The sequence below is a fragment of the Anarrhichthys ocellatus genome, unplaced genomic scaffold (genome assembly GCF_004355925.1).
Source record: "Anarrhichthys ocellatus isolate YVR2014 unplaced genomic scaffold, GSC_Weel_1.0 scaffold16, whole genome shotgun sequence".
Classification (NCBI taxonomy): domain Eukaryota; kingdom Metazoa; phylum Chordata; class Actinopteri; order Perciformes; family Anarhichadidae; genus Anarrhichthys; species Anarrhichthys ocellatus.
In genome coordinates this window covers 7,855,803-7,876,128 of record NW_022280046.1, presented here as the reverse complement: position 1 = coordinate 7,876,128, position 20,326 = coordinate 7,855,803, and the positions used below count along the sequence as shown (strand labels likewise).

The following is a 20,326-nucleotide window of genomic DNA, read 5'->3' as shown; positions in this document are numbered from 1 at the left end:
GTGTTAATCCTTCTGGAAGAAATGGATGCAGCAGGAGAACGTAAAACTTAAGCTCTTGCTTTCGATATGTTTGTTCCCAAGTGCACGTAAATCTGCGTGTTTTAAATGGATGTTAATGATGCCGCTCGCTCCCCATGACTGGAAAAAAGGGTGAACTCATTAGTGTAATTAGTTCCAGATCTCTGCCTCGCTGGTCCGTGGGTGAGATCTCTTGGCTGAAGGGGGTTTCGTTCCCATGAAAAGGCATGCTTTGTTGGGCTCCCATTGAAAAAATCCACTCCCCCCTATACACCTCCTCTCTCTCCTCCCCTGAAACAAGGAATGAAAAGGAGGGCTGGTTGGGATTCTAATCAGCACACAACAGTGACATCCAACAGCTTTGGGAAAGGGGATTCATACAGTCAGAGGAACACTAACATGTGAATGAAGCCAGACACAGCATCCCGTTTCACGCTTTCATGATGTATGTTGTCTTAACACTGTGTAGGACAAACGAGGGCTTTAAAAAAAAAAAGAATTGCTGTCTAGTGGGGTTAAAAGATACAAAAACATGAGATTTAAAGTATTATATAGTTGTATTGTTTGTCATGTAAAGCAGAAAGATAATTGAAAAATTGTTTTCTCTGCAACATGTTTTAAATCTTTAGGAGACATCAATCGGATTATGTTCTTTCAAATTCTTTTGACAATGACGTTTTCTCTGGACGGCATTTAAAGGTGAAGTTACTTGTTGAACTTGGCCGTCGTTCGCGTCATCACGTTGACCTTGTGCAACATCTTAAAAGCCGACATCCTCTCTGGCGCCTGGCCGACCACACACGCATACTGACGACACGCAATCGCTTCTAAAAGAAATAATTGTTTATTTCAGTGAAAGAAAGAATTGGCTACGGAGTAACGAAAGGCAAGCTGATGTTTGTTGTGGTGGTCTATCTTCCGTAGACCGATAGGTGGCTGTCATATGAGGCCCCGCAGATCTCAATAACATCCCCATGGTGAAACTTGGGCAACAGAGGACTGAATACTAATATAGACCTTAAGGTGTCCCCGTTGGCCTCTAATACACTGCTGCTCACAGGAGGAAATGGATTCCAATTCTAACTTAAGAGTCATTTCCTATTTGAGCACGACATTGAGCTCTTGCCACAGGTCTATGTGACAAAAAAAAATAGATCTACCAACTTATTTCTTTTTTTTTTTTCTGTCTAAGATGTGTAACATTCAGAAAATGACTCCAAGTTGGATGCTGTTGTCATTGTGAACTGCTATATATAGCAGGAGGAGGGAGTGTGTTTTTCCCCCGACATGGTCTGTCAGTGTCGAATTAGTGAGTGAAGAGTGGATGGGGCTACAAAAGGATTGTTCAGAGGAGCAGAAGAAAAAATAATCACATGGATTTGAAGAGCACTTTGGTGCCACCTCCCTCTGAAATCATCAATATTTAATTAAACCAAGATGCTCCTGAGAGCTTCATCATCCGGGAGCTCATCACACTCAGTTGCTGACATGAGTCAGACAGACTGTAGGCCTACATTGGACCTGGAAATGTTTCTCGGACGCGTGTGGAAAACAAGTAAAGAAAGTGTCAAGATTCATTTCTTCTCCGGGGTTTCGAATATGGACGAATACTTGGCGAATGTGTCCCGCAAGAAAAAGAACGAGTGCCGCTAATTCTTCGCCCTTCTCGAGATCGTTCTGTCGCAGTGCAGCTCGACAGAATAACATTTGCCCAGCCATATATGTCACGATCTGCCCCAAGGAGTGGCCCTGTTTCCCTTCCCTTCATCCAGATCTTTTTTTATCTGGGGGTGTTTAAATCATTCAGAGGGGTCCGGGTAGGAGAGCACAGAAGCAGAGGCAGCTGCTCGTGCAAGAATTCTACTGAGCGTCAAGCCCGAGGGAGTTTTATTTTTTATCTCGTCCTCCTCAGTTTCTACTGCCCCTCAAATGTAATATGAGGGGTGGATGTTGGGGACTGGCTTGATATACTCTATTTGGCAGTTGAAGGAACATTTGTTGTTCAACCAAACTTCTATCTGATTTTGGGGGTGTTTGGCCATCATGTCTTTCCGATATGCTAACATTGTACTCACCAAGGTCATTTCTGAGATTTGAAAATGTGTCACAATCACGTCAACGAGGCAGAACATTATCCAAACAACTTTATTTGTAGTTTAAAACCACAACACACAAAACACATGTCTGTGTTAATCCCAGGAAATGTGTGCGTGCACACAGGTCAAAGTTGATTGAGGAAGTCTAGAGAGCAAGTTTCCTGAAAATGTAGTCCATTACTCATTAGGCTACAAATGAATAACTGAAAAAGTAATTACATTACCTTAATTACTGTAATGGTAATTTCCGGATCTTGTGTACTCTTCCAGACCTTGTGACCGATCACTTAATGACCCAGCTGACTACATACGCTATCATAGTTATCAGGCAGAAAATGTGAACAAACCCCTACGTTGTTACCTCTCAGTAAAGAGAGAGATTTTACGTGCCTTTGTAAACTGTAAAAATTCAAGACATTTTCAAACCCACAAGCCAGTCTCCAGGTTGGAAGTATTTACTACAACAGCTAGCTTAGCGTTAGCCCCAAAGAAAAGCATTTTGGGGGATCTATTGGCAGAAGTGTAATAAAAGTATGTTTCCTGTAGTGTATAATCACCTTAAAATAAGAATCGTTGTTATTTTTTGTCTTTAAATGAGCCGCTTATATCTAAATATGAAGCAGGTTGCCATGTTACGACAATAGCCCAGAACAGACAAACCAAACACTGGCCCTAGTTAGAGCCATTCAGGTATTCATGGTTTTGCGTCAACCACAGTAATTCTCCTCCACATTTCACACAAAAGGAGGAAGTTTCAGTTGGTTGCAATCTGCAACCTTGCCGCTAGATGCCAACAAATCCTACACACTGCACCTTTAAGGGTCTATGTTTGGGGGTTTTATATAGTTGCCCTGGGTTAGCTCCCTGCATCAAGCTAACGTATGTACCGAACCAGTTTGCCAACTAACTACAAACTGAACTGATGTCAACCATTCTACTATCCCCCAGAAGGCTTCGTGCAAAACATGTGAAAGGCTGAGCCCCAAATTGTCAAACTAATAAAGCATTACTTACCGCACACTACTCATTACTGAAGAAATACTGTTGCACGTTGTTGTATTTTATGTAATTGTGATGGAGGCACAGTTTGGATAATAATTTTACAGTTTGCCAACTGTGTCATTCAAATAATTGGCAGCTTAAATAAACTATAAAAATTAGTATTTTCCCCAACAACAGCAAGATCCGCAGATGAATGATCCTTGAGGTCCTCATTTTCTGTCGTTGGACCGGGAACGACTCCTTGAGACAGACGGGCTGCGTTAATCAGATAGCTTTCCACTGGTGGTAATGTAATGGTGTAATGTATTAACATCCGACTCTGTGTTTCTTGTCCCCTCGGGGGCATTTTTTAGCGTTGTCAGATGAGTACAGTGATATGATTACTGATGGGAAAGATGGTGAAAGCTACAAAAATTGTAATAAGAAGTTTGATTGACATGGATATCTTTGCTCCTCACCAGAGTGCTGCCATGGATGGAAAACAAATATATTTACTACCTCTCTTGTGAGTATAAAGTGCACACGGGTGTCGAGCTGCACAAATGTTGCTGTCAGACAGGCAGGAAAAAAGGGTTGAGCTGTTTGACAGGCTCGTGGTCAAAGGCTTTAGGATATCAGACTTGTGAGGCGACCACGTGGCAGGTTACTCAGCGCTATCGAATAAACTAAGGTATCAAAGCCAGGCACTGACCCATTTGTGTCAGAATAGAGTCGTACAAGGAGGTAAAAAAAACAAAACACGAGGCCCTTATTTAAAATTCATGAGTTAACCTGAAAGTGACAAGGTCTTCTGTGTGCTCAGATATTCCCTCACCAGCAGTAGCTCCACTTCCAGCTTTGTTTGAGGAATGCAAATTGTGAGAGGAACATGATTCTCTAGCATTCGGTCTTCATCAGTTCCCCAGTACATCCATGAGTGTACATTTCCATTAAAATATGTTGTCAAATTGTTGTGAAAAATGAGTTGGGGGCATGGTATTTATTAATATTGCAGCAAGATAGACCCTATTGTCCACTCTTTCCTTATTTGTATATATATATTTTGTTCAACAGTGGAGAAATGATATCTCGACAGAGAGTTATGAGTGCTTGACTTTCAAAAGGGTAATGCTATTTACTGCCAGCATTGATTTAATTGAGTGTAGGAAGACCTTGGGGCTTGTAATAGCACTTAGTTTATTGTTAATGTTTCTTATTTTCCTGCAAGTATGTTATGAAGCCTTTTCACTTTGTTGGCCATTAAAGAACAATTTGTGTATTGTTGATTATGACGTTTAAAATGGCTCGGCCCATTATCTGCACAGTAATTGAGGATCCAGCTGTGGTGGCAGCCGTCTAACCAATATATCAACTATACCAATATTGGAAGTCAAAGTTGTTTTTTTTACCGCATGGGTCGGTGTGAAAGAGTTTACAAGTTGGCATCTAGAGGCTGTCGCTGTCTGTGCCAGCGCTGCTCCGAGCCAGAGCGCGAAGGTCACTTCAGTGGATAATTAAGGCCCTATGATAATCAGTCTGTCATCCTGTATTGCGACCACCCACACAACCTGTATTTACAGTGCATGCATGAGCTCTTTGGAAGACATTTTTATACATCCAAGTGGTTGAAACTTTTTCCAAGCTAGTGCTTTCTTCACTTGTTTTACCATGTTAGTGGCTCTTGAGACAGAAATGTCAGTCTGATGGTCAGTTGAAAGGTCGGTCCACCACTTCTGTCCAGACTGATAAAGTACCTGATAGATTACCATGACATGTGCTGACATTCATGCTTCCCAGAGGATGAATCCGTCTGGCTTTGGTGATAGCCGGACTTTACCTCTAGCACCACCATAAATTAGACACTTTTGTTTTTAAATGTGACATGTTTCAACAGCTGCTGGATGGGTTGCCTTGACATTTGTGGATGCCTCTTACATATCCTAAATAGTTTAACATCTTAGGCTCATTTCTTGTACAAGTTGAATTTTCTAGTACCTGCCACCATCTTCAAACAGAGCGGCGTTCCTTTCATGAGCAAAGATTTGAGATGAATTAAAAAGATATAAAGATAATTGCCTGTACCATAAGTCCTATCGTGTTAATCATCTCATTCCTTCAGATTTATCTTGCGCGCCCTTGGCCCAGACCATAAGGTTAAGAACCAATGGTTTTGATTATGTGAATTCCATCCTTCTGTACAACGTTAAGTGTTCAAGTACAAGGACAAGGCCATACAGATAGCAATACAAAAATGGAATTTTAAAACAATAAGGCTAAATTGCCAAAAACGCATCATAAAAGGTGCCGTACAATGTGCATTTGGAAGATTATGGTTTAATCTGAGAGTTTAGAAAGCAATACTTTCCAGAAAGAGATACTATTGGAGATGGATACTTTTTACCATAGGCATTATGATGAAACATCTCTGTATTTTCTCTTTACCCGGTTATGCCAAAACCAATCCAAACTAGTCCCGCGTTAAAATAATGGTGCAAAACCTTACAGCCCACAAGCTCGTCAATGCTAAACCCACTGAGCTGATTGTCATTGCTGCAGTTAGGATAACAGGCTATCCAGTATCCCACAGGCATGCATACATGTTTTTTAATCATTGCATATTCTCAGGACGTTGCTGTCATTTATTAGATGGCGGGAGATCTTCGTTACTAACAAGACTGACATTTTAAATGAAGTGGTTGTCCTTGAGGAAGACAGCCAGTCCCATTTTTTTTTCTACAGAGAAGAGCGAGGATTAACAGTCAGTATTAATCTTCTAAAACCTTTTTTCCCCCAGTGTGTTTTTGGTTGTTCTCTGGCACTGTAACTGAAGGTTTTTCACCAACATTTGTCTGACTCTGACCACCTTTTCCATTTCTATTTGCGCTGTGACACAACACAGTCCATCAACAACACACTTTAATGATTTTACAAAGCATGTTGGCATTTGGGAGTTTACTTTGTTTAGTCATTTTTTCCATTGTGGACAAATGTCTTACCCAAAACATGGTAAAAATGTGTCTGATGACACAGTTAGTAAATCCATGCAGCTGCCGGATAACTGTGCTTCAGCTGACTCGATCTCTGACCTCATTTTTGGGGAGATGCCAGCCGTAATAGATATATTTAATCAATAAAGCATCCCCTTTGCCTCTTTTCTCTGCAGGAAAACAAACCAAACTAGAACAAAGACATCGAGCAGCTTTAGATTTCTTTTGTTTGTGATGTCATGTCTCGGTTTTTATCCCTAGATGTTTTTTCTATATCATTTAAATGGATGAAACCAGAGCCAGTGCATTGCAGTTTTGAAGTCTGTGCAATACAAATGAGTGTTTGTATCTTCTACAGTTTATGAAGCACCTGGAGTCCACCAGCAGCCTGAGAACACAAGGTCACGGAGGCTATTAAGAGCCTCAGCCTGGGAGGAAGGGAGAGGGAATGACTCCCATTTCACTTCAGATAAATGCGATTGAATTTCACACAAGCACTTATGTGGAGCGTGAATGGATGGGATCGCATTTGAGAGCAAAGACACATGTACCATAAGTACCATGTAATCAACTTCAATCCACGAAGCGCCGGTTTTTCAATAATGGAATTCACAGTTGCGTCTCACTTAAGTGGAAATGAGAACTTAGTCAAGTTTCTTTGTTTCTTTTCTTTTTTCTTTCAACATCGCTGCACAGTGTACTGCATCTTACAGTGTATGATTTCCCTGTGTTTGTTCAGAAATTATGCAATAACTTGAATATATTTGGGAGAGAGAGTTCCTTACAAATGCAAGAGTCGGCAGTTTTTATTCCAGCACAATGAGGAAAGAAAACAGCCATGCACTGATGTCTCATAAAAAAGAGGTTATTGCATGTATATGTTTTAAATTGATAGACCTCCCTCTTTTATTGCCAAAATGAAACAATAACCGTAATATAACATTGTCAAAATCGATGCTCAGCAGTCTAAACCAACAGAAAGTCATTGAAAACCTGCAGAGAAAGTGAAGATAATGTTCTTCTCTGGGATCGATAAAAGTTGATCTTATCTTACTCTGTCAGATCCAGACTCATTGCATTTGGTGAGCAGTCAGAATTGAGAAGTGATATCATCACAACTTGCTGAACTCAGCAAGTTGTGGTGATTGATGCTGCGTATGAGCATTGAGCGTGAGCATTGTGGGACCATTAAAAAAGAAGCACACATTTCATATGCACACACACACTGAAGGTTAACTCCCCATTCTCTGAACTCGGAGCAAAATCTGGCCTCCTGACATAATTAAGGAAGTAATTTACCAATCACAAAGCAGGATTCTTTATGGCCCACAGGTTGAAGAGGATGGCCTTTGGTCCAAATATGGCCCAAATATGGTTGGGCAATTGGATGGGAAACGCCTCACTCAGCGTAAAACCAAAGCTCCCTTGGAGGCTATATGAATTAAGTGTCGATTGTTTGGAATGAATAGCACAAACGATAGTTTATTCTGGATATGAATTTATTTGTCCAAGACAGCCCAAGTTGAGTTGCACATTTATTGTTGATTTTGTCAAGTCTAAAGTCATCAAATTTGTGACTCGAGTCCACACCTCTGGTCGGGAGAATTACACAATGTATATAATGCATCTATTAATGTGGTATTTTAACCTATACTGTAAATGGATTACCTACTGTCGACAGAGAAACCCTTGATACATATCAAAGTGATGGGGACACATGACCTTTGAAAACCTGAGGTTATTGTCCGACAGTCTTTCAGATGCATGACATCATTCACATGGTGAGTTGTAGAGAGCCACAGACACATTAGAGGAAAGTATGCTCTGCATTGATATGTACAGTATACCTTACTCACGATGATATGTACAAAAACCTTTGTGTGTGAAGCCAACATAGACACACTTGCAGGGTGTCTATGTTGCCTACTTGCCTATTATTTAGGATTTGAAATCTCATACCTGGTGTACAATATGTACAAATAAATGATGCAGTGTTTTTTACAGTGTGCTGTGAGTTGTGGGACCGACTTTCTTAGTGTACGCCTTTATATTTGTCGGTTGAATCATTCAAGTGACAACCTAATCTCAGTCAATATCCACATCTTCATGGGTATGGAACAGTGAAATGCTAGCAGTGAGTCACAGGAATGTGAGAACAGGAGCAGATGGGCAGGGTTTATTAGTAATAAGGAGAGGAGTTCAGGGACATTGTTGCTGATACAAAGAGATTTGGGAGATTTGAAAGGGGCCGAGCTGTTCAGTGAGTACGGAGAGAGAAAGACAAGATGCGATGTGCAAAGAGAGTAAATATTTTCACAGGTTGATAATCTCTTTGACTGCACCGAGCTCTCACCTTGTCCTTATTGGATGCATTCTTCTGTACTTGACTGTGTATTCCGGTGACCTCTTTTCTCAATTAGCTTCTTCGGGATTTGGTCTGCATTTGTGTTTTTCACTCTGCTTACTAGATTTAAATAGGCAGACCTTAATTGGCAAACACTGACGTCACGCACTTCCATGCACCAATCGCAATTTAGCAATATTTGAATCACAATCTGATAACAGCTGCGGGTTTGTTTGCCTATGTTGCTCATCAAACAACACGCAGACCGTCCTGACAGCCTGTTTGCACATGGGGAAGCTTGCCTTCAGGGCTTTCTGCCAGAAATCTCCTTCTCTTTAAGTCTTGGTTAGGTTGAGGAAAAGATCATGTAATGGGTTAGAAATAAACCCCTTTCTGGCAGAAAGCCCTGAAGGCAAACTTCTACTGTGTGCCAGCCCTGGCTCCTAAAAATTACATTTCCATACAACGAATCTGAGCTGTCAATTATGCTTTGAGGGAAACTTTATTATCCCGGGTTATCTTGGTTTGACGAATCACGAATTCGTCTCTAATCATAGTCTACAGAAATCCATGTAGAAAGATAGTAAGGTTGGATATGGATCAAACAAACACAGAACTTTCACCCAGGAGACAGCAGTTTGTATCCCGTTTGAAACTAAAAGTAAATGTTGACTTATTTTAATTTATGTCAGAAACTTAAATAACGTAAAAAACAAACTTAGCTTGAGCCAAACCATGATGTTCTTATGAAACCTAACCAAGAAGTTTTGTTGAATTTTTGTTTTGTCTCAATATACAATGCCAACCACATTAAAACAACATTAATCTGTAAACCATAAATATGTTTCCCTGGAAACGTAATTAAGAATTCAGTTTAGTTGTATGGAGACAGGGTTGGTCCTGATGATTGCTACTAGCTTACTTTTTTGGGAGTTAACCTTTCAATGGTGCTTTTTTAGTCATGTATATTTGTTAAATATTCATGAAAAAATGAAATTTGGGGCTTTAACCTTGGGTAATAACTATACTGTTGTACGTCACTGTTGTGATGACTTGTAAATGCAGTGTACCTGTGTAACTGTTCTCTCTTTGTCTCTCTCTCTCCATCCGTCTGTAGCCATGGGAGTGCTCATGTCAAAGAAGCAGCAGGTGGAGAAGGTGCAGAAATGCAACGCCGTCGTCAACGCCTTCCAGGCGGGCATTAGGGAGCGTCCAGCTCCAGCCAAACAAGCAGACGGAGAAGCCGAGGAGGGCGATGGCCCTGCCGAATCCTCAGCCACTCCTGACGAGAAGAACGCAGGGGAAGCGGAGAAGGAGGAAACGGACAATAACGCAGGCCCGTCGACTTCGGCGCCAGCGAGGGACGAGTGTAAGGTCAACCAGGAGTCTTGGTCGAGGTTGCGTGATGGGAAAGGGGTGGAGCCTGAAGATCTTGATAAGAGCCATCAGCTCACGCCGCCCGCTTTCGTGCGGCCCAAAAGGGAAGCCGATGACGACCAGCCTGTAGAGGTGGAGCTGAAAAAGAAAGAGCAGGTATGAAATGAAGGCCTACATAGAGCAGTGCAATTCATGGCCAAGGTGTTATTGAAATCAGGACTATAACAAAAACAATAACCCTTTACTTTGACAAAGCACACACACAGGTCCAGGTCCTGGGATTAAAAATCGATGTCTGCAAGATGTCAAAGAATTTCCATGGCAACAGCAGCACATTATCTCTTTTCCTCCCCCAAGTTAGGCATTATGATGAAGCAGTTCAGCCAGGCGTCAAACGACTCTTAACTTTATCTAAACACCCTTGTTGAAGGTGAGAAAGTATTAGTAAAAAGTTAGTTTTTTTCTGCCAGGCTTTTTATTGCCACCATAGCGATGAGATGTGTTATTGTTGTGTGTGAGAGCTCTTCACAGCAGGCCTCTCGTGGGCAGGCTGCTTCGGCTGTGGCTCAGAGACGTGACCATATCCAGGGCGATGCTGACTAACAGGGGGATGAAGTTCACAGGTTCACTGACACCATCAGGTTTTTCTATTTTGCAAAGAGTAAACATGGCCTGGTAACTTGCTGTACTGCCGATGCTGCACTTTAACAAGAGGTGCCGAAATGAAAGGGTCTACCTTGCAGTAGTAATGTACTCGGGAAATTTGAAAGGCTGAAACTGAACGCAAATGGTATCTAGACCACGAGTAAAGCAATATTCTGGCATGGTTTTGCCAGGCTCATATGGCAGTAAATTGGTTTTCCTTTTTCCTTTCATCCGTCACATTCAAAGTTCTGTCTCCCCATTAGTAATTGCCTCCTTATTTTCTCATGTCAGGTTAGATTTTGGGAGCCATTTGGGAGCCATTTTATTCTCATCTAACCTTCCTTCCTCATGCTATCCAGTGACATAGTGTTCACTTTTCAGTGTTATGCTAATGACACTCAGTTGTACGTCAGAGTGCTTCAAAGTCAAAAAGAACTAATTCCCCACATTAACATTAAACACACACAATTCTGAAATCCTTACATTATCCTGGGTTGAGTTAAGTTGACTCTTTTACTTTATTGTAGTGGATTTTATTGTGTTCCTATTTAATGTGGCCCATATTAATACCTTTTTACAGGTGGATCCATTACCGTTTATTTTATTGTTTGCTGTTTAACATGTTGTCCCTTGAGCATTTTTTTCTATTGTATGCAGGTGATATCAAAAGCTAAGCTAGCTATAACAGTTCAGAGCTCATGTTTGCTTTCAAAGGGCTGAATCGTTTCCCCTTTTGACACTCAATGAGCTATAATCTATTACCACCCTCAGGTTAAAAGATCAACAGTGCACACACGGCACCTCCCACTTAACAGGCTGACTGCAAGGAAAGTTGCTGAGCACAATTACGTTCCCAAAGGGAGGAAGCCTTTGGAATTTATGGACCTCCATGGCCTTTCCTTCAGCACAATCTTTAGAACAAGAATGTATTCTGTCTATGCCCCACTAACTTTATGAGCAGCTAAAGCCAGGGTGTGGTTTGATACATCCAACATATATAGTACTGTGTGGCAAAATGAAAATTGATTGCTTGTAGGGCCACTTTAATTGTAAGTCTCGATTTTTAGATAAAGTTCTCCATCTTTGACATTGATGAATGAGCTTATTATCCATTTGTTGTCCCTGGTGGCAGCCCAGATCTCATTTTGACATGGACTATAATGCAGGGAGCTTGTTGATGCAGATGGAGTCATCAGGTCACAAGAGTTGGGCCATAACTATAGAAGATAGGTTGTGACTGAGGAGGTTTGACCAGGTCTCATCTGTGATGTGTCTGTGGGCGTGAAGCTGATGCCGAGACGCTGAAGTAGAGATAAAAAAGAACAAGTGTGGAAACTCTCTGACAATGTCTCAGCGTGGTTAACCAGTCAAGCATTCTGCAGTCATTTCCCCTGGCTTGACAGCTGGGTTCATCCCGGCTGTAAATGGAGCCCACAGTGAGGTTGGAGATTAACTGACAATGAACACGTTTGTCAAAGACACAGTTTTCCTTTCCATGTAAGGCAGTGCGGTCTTAATAATCTATCGAAGATCGTGAGCAAAGAACGCAAACTGCTAGTACATTTGAAACCACACTCCCACCACTGATGGACTAATGCCTAATCTTTCCACCCAGCTCTCTTATTCTGAGCCTTTATAGGGCAGTGCGTGTTCGTGTGTTTGCAATCCTCATGTCTGCCAAATTGAGATCATAGATCAAGTTTGCAACAAAAATCTTTCGGTCATTGACGCAATCTGTCTTCATTTTTTTTTTCTTTACCTCAGCCGCCGAACGATGAGATGTGCGACGTGTGTGAGGTGTGGACTGCCGACGACCTGTACCCCTGCAGGATCTGCACTCGGATGTTCCACGATGGATGCCTGAGGGAACTGGGCTACCTGCGAGCCGAGGCCCTGCAGGAGATGAGAGACACGGCCCACACTGTTACTGGCTGGAGCTGCTACTATTGTGTAAGTCTGCGCAGCTCACGGTCACTTGCTGGACAACAAACAATGCAGTTTTAAGAACTGCAGATGCATGGAGGTACACCAAAATATACATTGTGTCGGTTCTAGGGTTTACATTTGTTCCTCTGGTCTTCTTTTGTTCTGGAGTCGTTTTTCCTCTATTTTCTAGATTTTGCTGTTCTCATTGTGGTCACTATTTCATCCCATTTCTCACGCAAGATAACCTTGCTGGGTGTTATTATAGCTTCCTGTTGCTGTTGCTACAGCAAAAACATTTAGTATCATGAACAGGATGAAGGCTAACAAGGTTTATTGCGTCAACTCACTTTAAGAATGTTAAGGTGAGCCCAAATATACAAATTCAAAATATAAACCTGAATAAAAAAAAATAGAAAAAAACCAAAACATTTCATGATAAAAAATGATGACGTTAATCTTCTGAAACGGCTGAACAGTTTGATGAAGATATCTAATTATTTTCTACAACTTAATCTAGAGGGCTATGTTTGTGATATACATGGCATTATACACAATATATAGAAACATAATACAAGAGTAGAATCAGATAAGACAACATTTTCTAGAAGTCATCCTAGGGCTCTTATCTTAGATCAGTTAATTAGAGGAAAGTCAACTCCTAAGTGAATTTACTAAGATTGATCATGACATTCAGAAGTGGTATTCCATTTATTGATACAGGCTTGTTAGCCAGTTATGATAACAAGCACAAACTGCTGTTACATCCCATCTGACAAAGTCTGAACATCTGACTGACGACACCTAATGTTAAACAGCTCTATGCTGTAGCTGCATGAGCTAACGTTAGCTCTACAGAGTGACTGCTGCTGCCAGAGCTTTAATGTGGAGCGCCAATCAACGATACAACATACAATAAAAATGACTTCATAGCATTTTATAATGTCACGGCGGGAAAATCACAGGTGCGACTTTTATCATTAAAGATTGTTTCCTCCGAGCGTCAGTGACAGTTGGCGACATTAATTAGCTACAGCTGAGTACATTTGCCGGCAACACTTGTCGTAGCAGCTGGTGAAATAAACAGTTGCTGCCTTAATTCATTTTTTCTTTTAAAATGTGTGAGCATGTTCCAAAGTCTGTGTGAAGTAATGTATCAAACGACACACTCTCACCTCAATGTGTCAAATAACGCAGCTTGTTCAATGCTCCTAAGCTTTAAACTATGTCGCTCCACGTATTCCTCTAGTCTAGTCAGTTTTGCAAGTGTCAGTGACGGCATGTTAATAATCCACCGACCAGGCTGAGTAATTCGACGCGTTATATAACATTATACGGCCCATTATATAGGCTAACTATGTTCTTCAGCACGGTGAGCTCTTTGACGTGGCTTTGTATGGCAGCAGCTACTGCTATACAAAGCCACAAAGCAGCTACAATAAGAATGCTGTCATGTTTTTATTGGGATACTAATTAAACTGGAGGTCAGATAAAGAGTTTTCTTTTTCAAACAATAAAACTAACTTCAGCGTCCAGTCGGGAATTTAAATCCAATGCCAAAACCGATGACTCTCTGGTGGTCGTCGAGAGGCACAATGTAATCTGCTTTGATTCGAGAGCAAACAGCTGAAGCCCCGCTTTCACTGGAGGACCCTTTAGAGTGGAGTGGGGGCTTTCGCAGTCTCTCGCCAGCCCATGGAAAGCGAAATCCCTTGCCAAAGTTGTGTTTATAGGGGGGACGTTTTCACACAATCAGTGAGAGGACAGCGAAAAGGTCCTCTTTCTTTGGCTGGCTCCTTCGGCGTGCGAGGAACGGGGGGGGGCGGAAGGGGACAATTCAGCAAGGGAAAGACAGAGAGAACCGGTTTATTCAAATTGTGAATTCCAGCCGTCATAGCATACATCTGCATATGTCAGTCAGCTGTTACAAATCCCCCACTCCCTTTCCTTCCATCGCATCGCCATTTAATTTCACACATAGCACTGGAGACTGCTGTGGGTGGATGGAGTTTCCTTGAAAGTGGAGTTACAGTCAGCCTTCACAGCAGACTGCTGCATGTCAGCCAATCAGACGGAGGAAGGCTTCGTGAATGAGCTGACCCTTCTTAATAGCACCGATTACCTTTTCATGCTTGCTGCCAGCTCACAAGTGATCCTGAGGGCCAAGATCCTGGAGGGGTCACACTTCAGTCAAAGTAAAGAGTGCATTCGTACAGCAGGCATGCTGGAGGTGTATGCGGCATGGAGCGAGATAAGCATGATGAAATAGCTTTGTTTTTAGCTAGTATGCAGGTTTGCCAGAGCTTTTTCCACTAAAAATGTGCAGCTGAAAATGAGGTCGGGCATAGTTTGCTCAACAATGAGCTAAAAGTGACTTAAAGGATCCACATGCATGAGGGGAACTGCAGGGTTATTTTATGATCTGATTCATTGTTCACACAGAAATACTGATTCTCGCAGCTTTGAAATCAATAAGAATAATTTTTTTTTCAACTTCCTGCTCTGGCACTGAGCCTATTCAAAGCTGTTTGAAACACAATCAATGCTGTCATTTTTTCTGAACAGGACCGTCTGATATAACTATTTATGCAAGCTGCCAGTTTAAGATTAGAATGTGTTGCTATTATTATACTTTCTCTCCCCTCCATGGGGCCTTTTGTGTCCTTTTTCCAGATGCTGTCAGTAGGTGTTGCACAAAGCCTTAAATCACTGTTAATGCGTCTCTTTTTTAAATAAAAGTTTAGATGGAAATCAGAGACTTAAAAAAATGTAATAAAAGCATTATAGCATGTAATTTATGAGCATAATAACATTGCAGATTAGAAACAGTATCTGGCATGGAACAAACAAAGGAAGCGGTTTCCTGATGACAGCATGATCAATTTGTTTTGTTCTTTATTGATTTTCATCAAATTTTTTAGAGTTACATACACATACAGATAAACGGATTATTTATACTTTATGAATTCTTGTGGGGATTTTAGTTTAATCAGAAGATTAATAAAATGTTGCACACAGAGCACTGTAATAAATATAATAATAAGAAACACGATAAAAAAATGAAACAATGATAGGCTAGATAAGAGCGGTAATGCAGAGGGATAGGGCACATTGTTTTGAATATGATACACCATCCACATGGCTAAGAAGTGCCTTAATCTTGCATTCTCTCTACTGGCCATCAGGGGGCGACTCCTCTGGTTACAAATAGAAGTCTGATTGTATAGAAGTCTATGAGAAAATTACTCCAGTTCTCACTTGATTTATTACCTCAGTAAAACATTGTAAACATGAGTTTATGGTCTCAATCTCTAGTTTCAAGTCTTCTTTTAGTAAGTTGTGGTCCATTTAGAGTCAAACAGACCATAAAGCAGGGGATGCTTTAGGGCAGTGCTACCTTGTGATTGACAGGTCTCTATTGCGGCGTTGTCTAATCTTGCAGTGGTTCATGTTTTCATCTTAGAACCCTTTTTCTTTCAAAGAGTTATGCTATTTTGGTTATTGTTATTTTGGAATCTTACCCGATAGTTTAAAATGTTGTTTTTGTTGCCATTGTAGGCCATCATTGTTAAATGTTTCATAACTAGAGCCATTTAACGTAATTTTCCGAAACTTACATTTGGCTTGTTGGCTTGTCTTTTATTGTTTTATTAACACCGTTTCATCAAAATTTTTCTTTTTGTCATTTTTTTGTGGACCACTCTGTGGAAGCTAATGTTGATCGGAATAAAGAGCAATGAAGAATACTGCACATTTGAGTTGAAAAACGCATAACTGTTTCAATGCTATTATTTTCAAGATACATTGCCCGCAAAAATGACAGCGAGAAACATTTGGCTCTGACACACAAATGGTTTGAAGACATTGTCATCTATAGTGCTAGAGCTCTCTTTCACTTGCCATATCTCTATTTCGTAAATGGCTGTTATATCTTAAAATGTATCTGTTGTACTTGAGAATAGTTGGCAGTGTGAGTTTCAGTAGGTTGATCACAATCCTTTCTGGACACAAAACACTGGCCTCCCTCTGTTTTCCTGGAGAGTGAAAGACAGACCAACCAGTTTGATATATTCCAGCACCTTTTATTACCCTGTCACCTGCTGTCTGTGTCCAATCATGGAGGATATCTGGAATGAGTGCCACTTTATCACAGGTGGCAAACTTCAGTTTAGAGGCAATTGGGAGTCAAGTGCACTTTGACAAACTATATCAATCAAATGTACCTTCTCAAGAGGCTAAATCAAAGCACACGTATTGTTTGTGGAGTTGAGAAACAAGTCAACATTCACTTTTTTGGAATGGATTAACATTACAGCAGGAACCTTTGCCCACAAAGACATTTTAATGCTTTTCTTCTTTAAGGGCAAGGTAGGTCAGGGAATTAGAGTCCCCTTACGGAAACCCTGTGTGAGCAGAGAGACGAAACACAAGTGATTGTGCATTCCTCAAACATCAACAAGATCACAGCTCAGTAAAGTAAATTACATATTGGGAGAGGAGAAAATAGGCCCCTTTGAATTGATACGGCTGGAGGACTAGAAACCACCCAAGGGTATGGCATTCTGATGCTGCATTGAGTGAATCCACTTCAGGGCTCGGTGGTCTCCATGACAGTATCTGTGTTGGGCTTTTGAATGGCTTGGGTGATTGTAGAAAAAACCTGCCAAACTGCAGAGAGCAGCCACGAGAGAATGAGCACAAACCAATGGGGAAGAAAGCCCAGAGGGTCTTTTCTTCCAGTGTGAAAACAACAGCCCTCTGTTAGCTCTCAGTCAGCTTCGACACTTTAAACTAACAGTTCCATTCTGTTCAAATGATACATAGCAACATGCTAACGAGGACGCGGCATCCACGACTGCATCCGTACACTTTTTGTGTGGCAGACACTATGTGAGCCTGTTATTTTGATTCAGTGTTTTACTTTTCCTTGACTTTGGAATGGCCATTAGGGGCGGATATGTGTAATTTAATCCTTCTTTATCGGGTGCACAAATTAATAAACTAATAAAGGAAGGAAAGGACAATTATATGTGATTGAGTTTTTTTTCCATGTGATTCCCACATCCATCAAAACATCATGTTAGTTAAGCAGCACCACCCACTCGCAGCAGCCAGACATAAGCAGGGAGGACTGGCTAGTATCGAAGGCGGTATAAATAAATAAATATATGAATAATTAGAGACACGTACAGTACACACACACACACACTCTCGATCTGTAAACGTTGCAGACAGCGGGGCAGCGAGGTGTTGGCAGCTAATGTGCTCTTGATGACATGTTGAGGAAATGCAGGAGGACGTCACGCAGCCTGTTGCTCGTCTCTTGGCTCGTATAATGAGGCCATGTTTGCAACACGGTTTGCCGGAAAAGAGGGGGGAAAGAGGGGGGCGTTTGGTGAGGGGCAGTGTGTGGGCGAGGGCAAGTTACCACATTGAGTGGTGTTTTAATCAGCTCGCTGAAATTCTCATCTGATTTGATTTGTATTCGCTGTTATTTTACCGTGTCGAATAATTGCTGGTTCGCATTGACATATCTGTGTTTTATCCAAATCTGCCATCTCCTTTATTGATTTTTGCTGTTATTAGCTTGAGGGTGTATTTTTCATTTGTGTTTAAAGGGTGGCCGGTGACACATTTTCATTTAGATTTGTGGTTATTGTGAAACCCTGGCAGATTGTAACGGTGATTAAGGCCGAGGTAAACACACTGGAATTGACTTCCCTCAGTAATCCCAAAAGGATCATCAAAGTTTCATCACGCCACTTATCTGATTAATAATGTTCAAATAATATTCAGATATAAATCAGTGTCTCCTGTGATTTGCCTTGCCTGTGGATTTGCTGGTGTCTGGGAGGAAATGTCTACATCACACGCATCTTTCACTGTGTTCATTTTCCATAACTCTGATTAAATGCCCGATTAGTTCATTTTTGGCCACATAACATTTTGATATACTTACATATATAATTCATATGTGTTTTGTTTATAAATGAGCTGATGCTGATATTTACAACACTGCCCTTTGCTGTTGAAAAAGATAAAAACACGATATCTGAAAACATTAGCAAGGCATATTCAATCAAAAATATATATTTTTTTCATCATATGAGAGTTTGTGAAATTCAAAGCCTCATGGTCACAGACTGTATACAGGTGCTGGTCATATAATTAGAATATCATCAAAAAGTTGATTTATTTCACTAATTCCATTCAAAAAGTGAAACTTGTCTATTATATTCATTCATTACACACAGACTGATATATTTCAAATGTTTATTTCTTTTAATTTTGATGATTATAACTGACAACTAAGGAAAATCCCAAATTCAGTATCTCAGAAAATTAGAATATTACTTAAGACCAATACAAAGAAAGGATTTTTAGAAATCTTGGCCAACTGAAAAGTATGAACATGAAAAGTATGAGCATGTACAGCACTCAATACTTAGTTGGGGCTCCTTTTGCCTGAATTACTGCAGTACAGTAATTACTGAAGTACAACCGAAATCAGAAATTTTTTTAGACGATCAAAATGTTACAATTAACTCTCGTGAAGTGAAAACACACTGTGAAAGGGTTAAAGTTCTAAGACGGAAACACGGACAACTCCCAGACCGGACAACGCTGTGTTAGCGACCTGTCAATCAAAAGGTAGCCTTGTGGCTAATTACAGGAGGCCCATCTGGGACTAAGCCTATGTAATTAGAGCAGACTATCATTTTTTTCTTCTTTTTTTTTTTTACAAGTGTAATTTTCTGCCCTCCTCTCACCCTCCTCTGCAGGATAATCTAAATCTACTGCTGACAGAGGAAGAGATGTACAGCCTCATGGAGACCTTCAAGCAGTGCAAGATCATCCCTGGTGAGTGAGCAAATCAAGGGTGCAAAATATATTATACATTTCATACATTTATACATACAGTTCAAGTGTGGCAGGAGGAAGTGGTGATACTGTCCATCTCGTTTGGCAGTCAGGGAATAATTTTGTTGTCGACTGTTAGTCCTGTTTTTATATTTCCATAGGCCTAGTTGGGGAGGGGGCTGTTAGAAATTGCCTGGGGTAATTTCTTTCATAAAATAGAAGTCAAAAATGTTAGATAACCACATGTGGCTACTGTTTCTAAATCAAAGGACATATTTATTAGTCAAAGCACTTCTATAAGAATGTAGCATTAGCAGAGTGCTAAATATTGTTTGACCTCATGAACGATCCTCTCTCAAATCCGCATGGGGTAGAAAAAAAGCTGTTTGCAGCTTGCAGCTCTCTGGCTCTCTCTCACTCTTTGCAACCACGAAAAACAAGCAGGCTAAGAAACCGAAATAAGAAACTCGTGGCTGTCTGTCTATCGATCTCCATCCTTTTAGTTTCAGCACTACGGACAGCGCCGCGCCGAAACGGCCATCCTCCACCGACACATTCTCACCCCAATGCGTCAAATAGCGACGCATGCTCAGTGCTCCTAAGCGCCAAGCTTTGATGTATCCCTCTTTTGGACGTGGAAAGGGAAAGAGGCGTGGAAAGGGAAATTATACCCTCGTTTCACGCATGGTGTCTTTTCAAAATAAATTTCCATTTACGTAGGAAGTTACTTTTAGGCAACAAAACCACTTAGTTAGATTTAGGAAAAGAGCGTGGTTGATGTTAACTTGACTGACAAGCGACTCCCGTGACTGACGCCCAGCGAGTCACATTCTGGTGCTAAACGCTGTTAAACGCTGCTTCCGTGCATCAGTGTCAGACGCCGAGGATCACTGACCAAGCCGCAGTGTTTGGCGCATTGGGAGTGAGAACAGGTCGGCTCTACGCACAACAGACATGAAATGTCAAATTGACCAATATCGTTTCGCTAAAGTTTTGAGGAATAACCCCCAATTCAACAAGTCAGGCTAAAAATAATATTACGTCATATATTATATGAAAAAATGAAATAAAAAAAGTACAATTTGTTTTGATCA

General features: G+C 41.0%; 1 protein-coding gene across 1 annotated transcript in view; it reads left to right on the top strand.

Annotated features, from left to right (window-relative positions):
* Positions 1 to 20,326, top strand: part of phf24 (PHD finger protein 24) — a 33,410-nt gene that overhangs the window by 1,409 nt on the left and 11,675 nt on the right. Inside the window, exons 2-4 of the mRNA XM_031855669.1 lie at positions 9,544 to 9,959; positions 12,213 to 12,398; positions 19,154 to 19,232. Of these exons, the coding sequence (XP_031711529.1) occupies positions 9,546 to 9,959; positions 12,213 to 12,398; positions 19,154 to 19,232 (679 nt within the window). The 5' untranslated portion in view covers positions 9,544 to 9,545. The remainder of the gene's footprint in view (positions 1 to 9,543; positions 9,960 to 12,212; positions 12,399 to 19,153; positions 19,233 to 20,326) is intronic.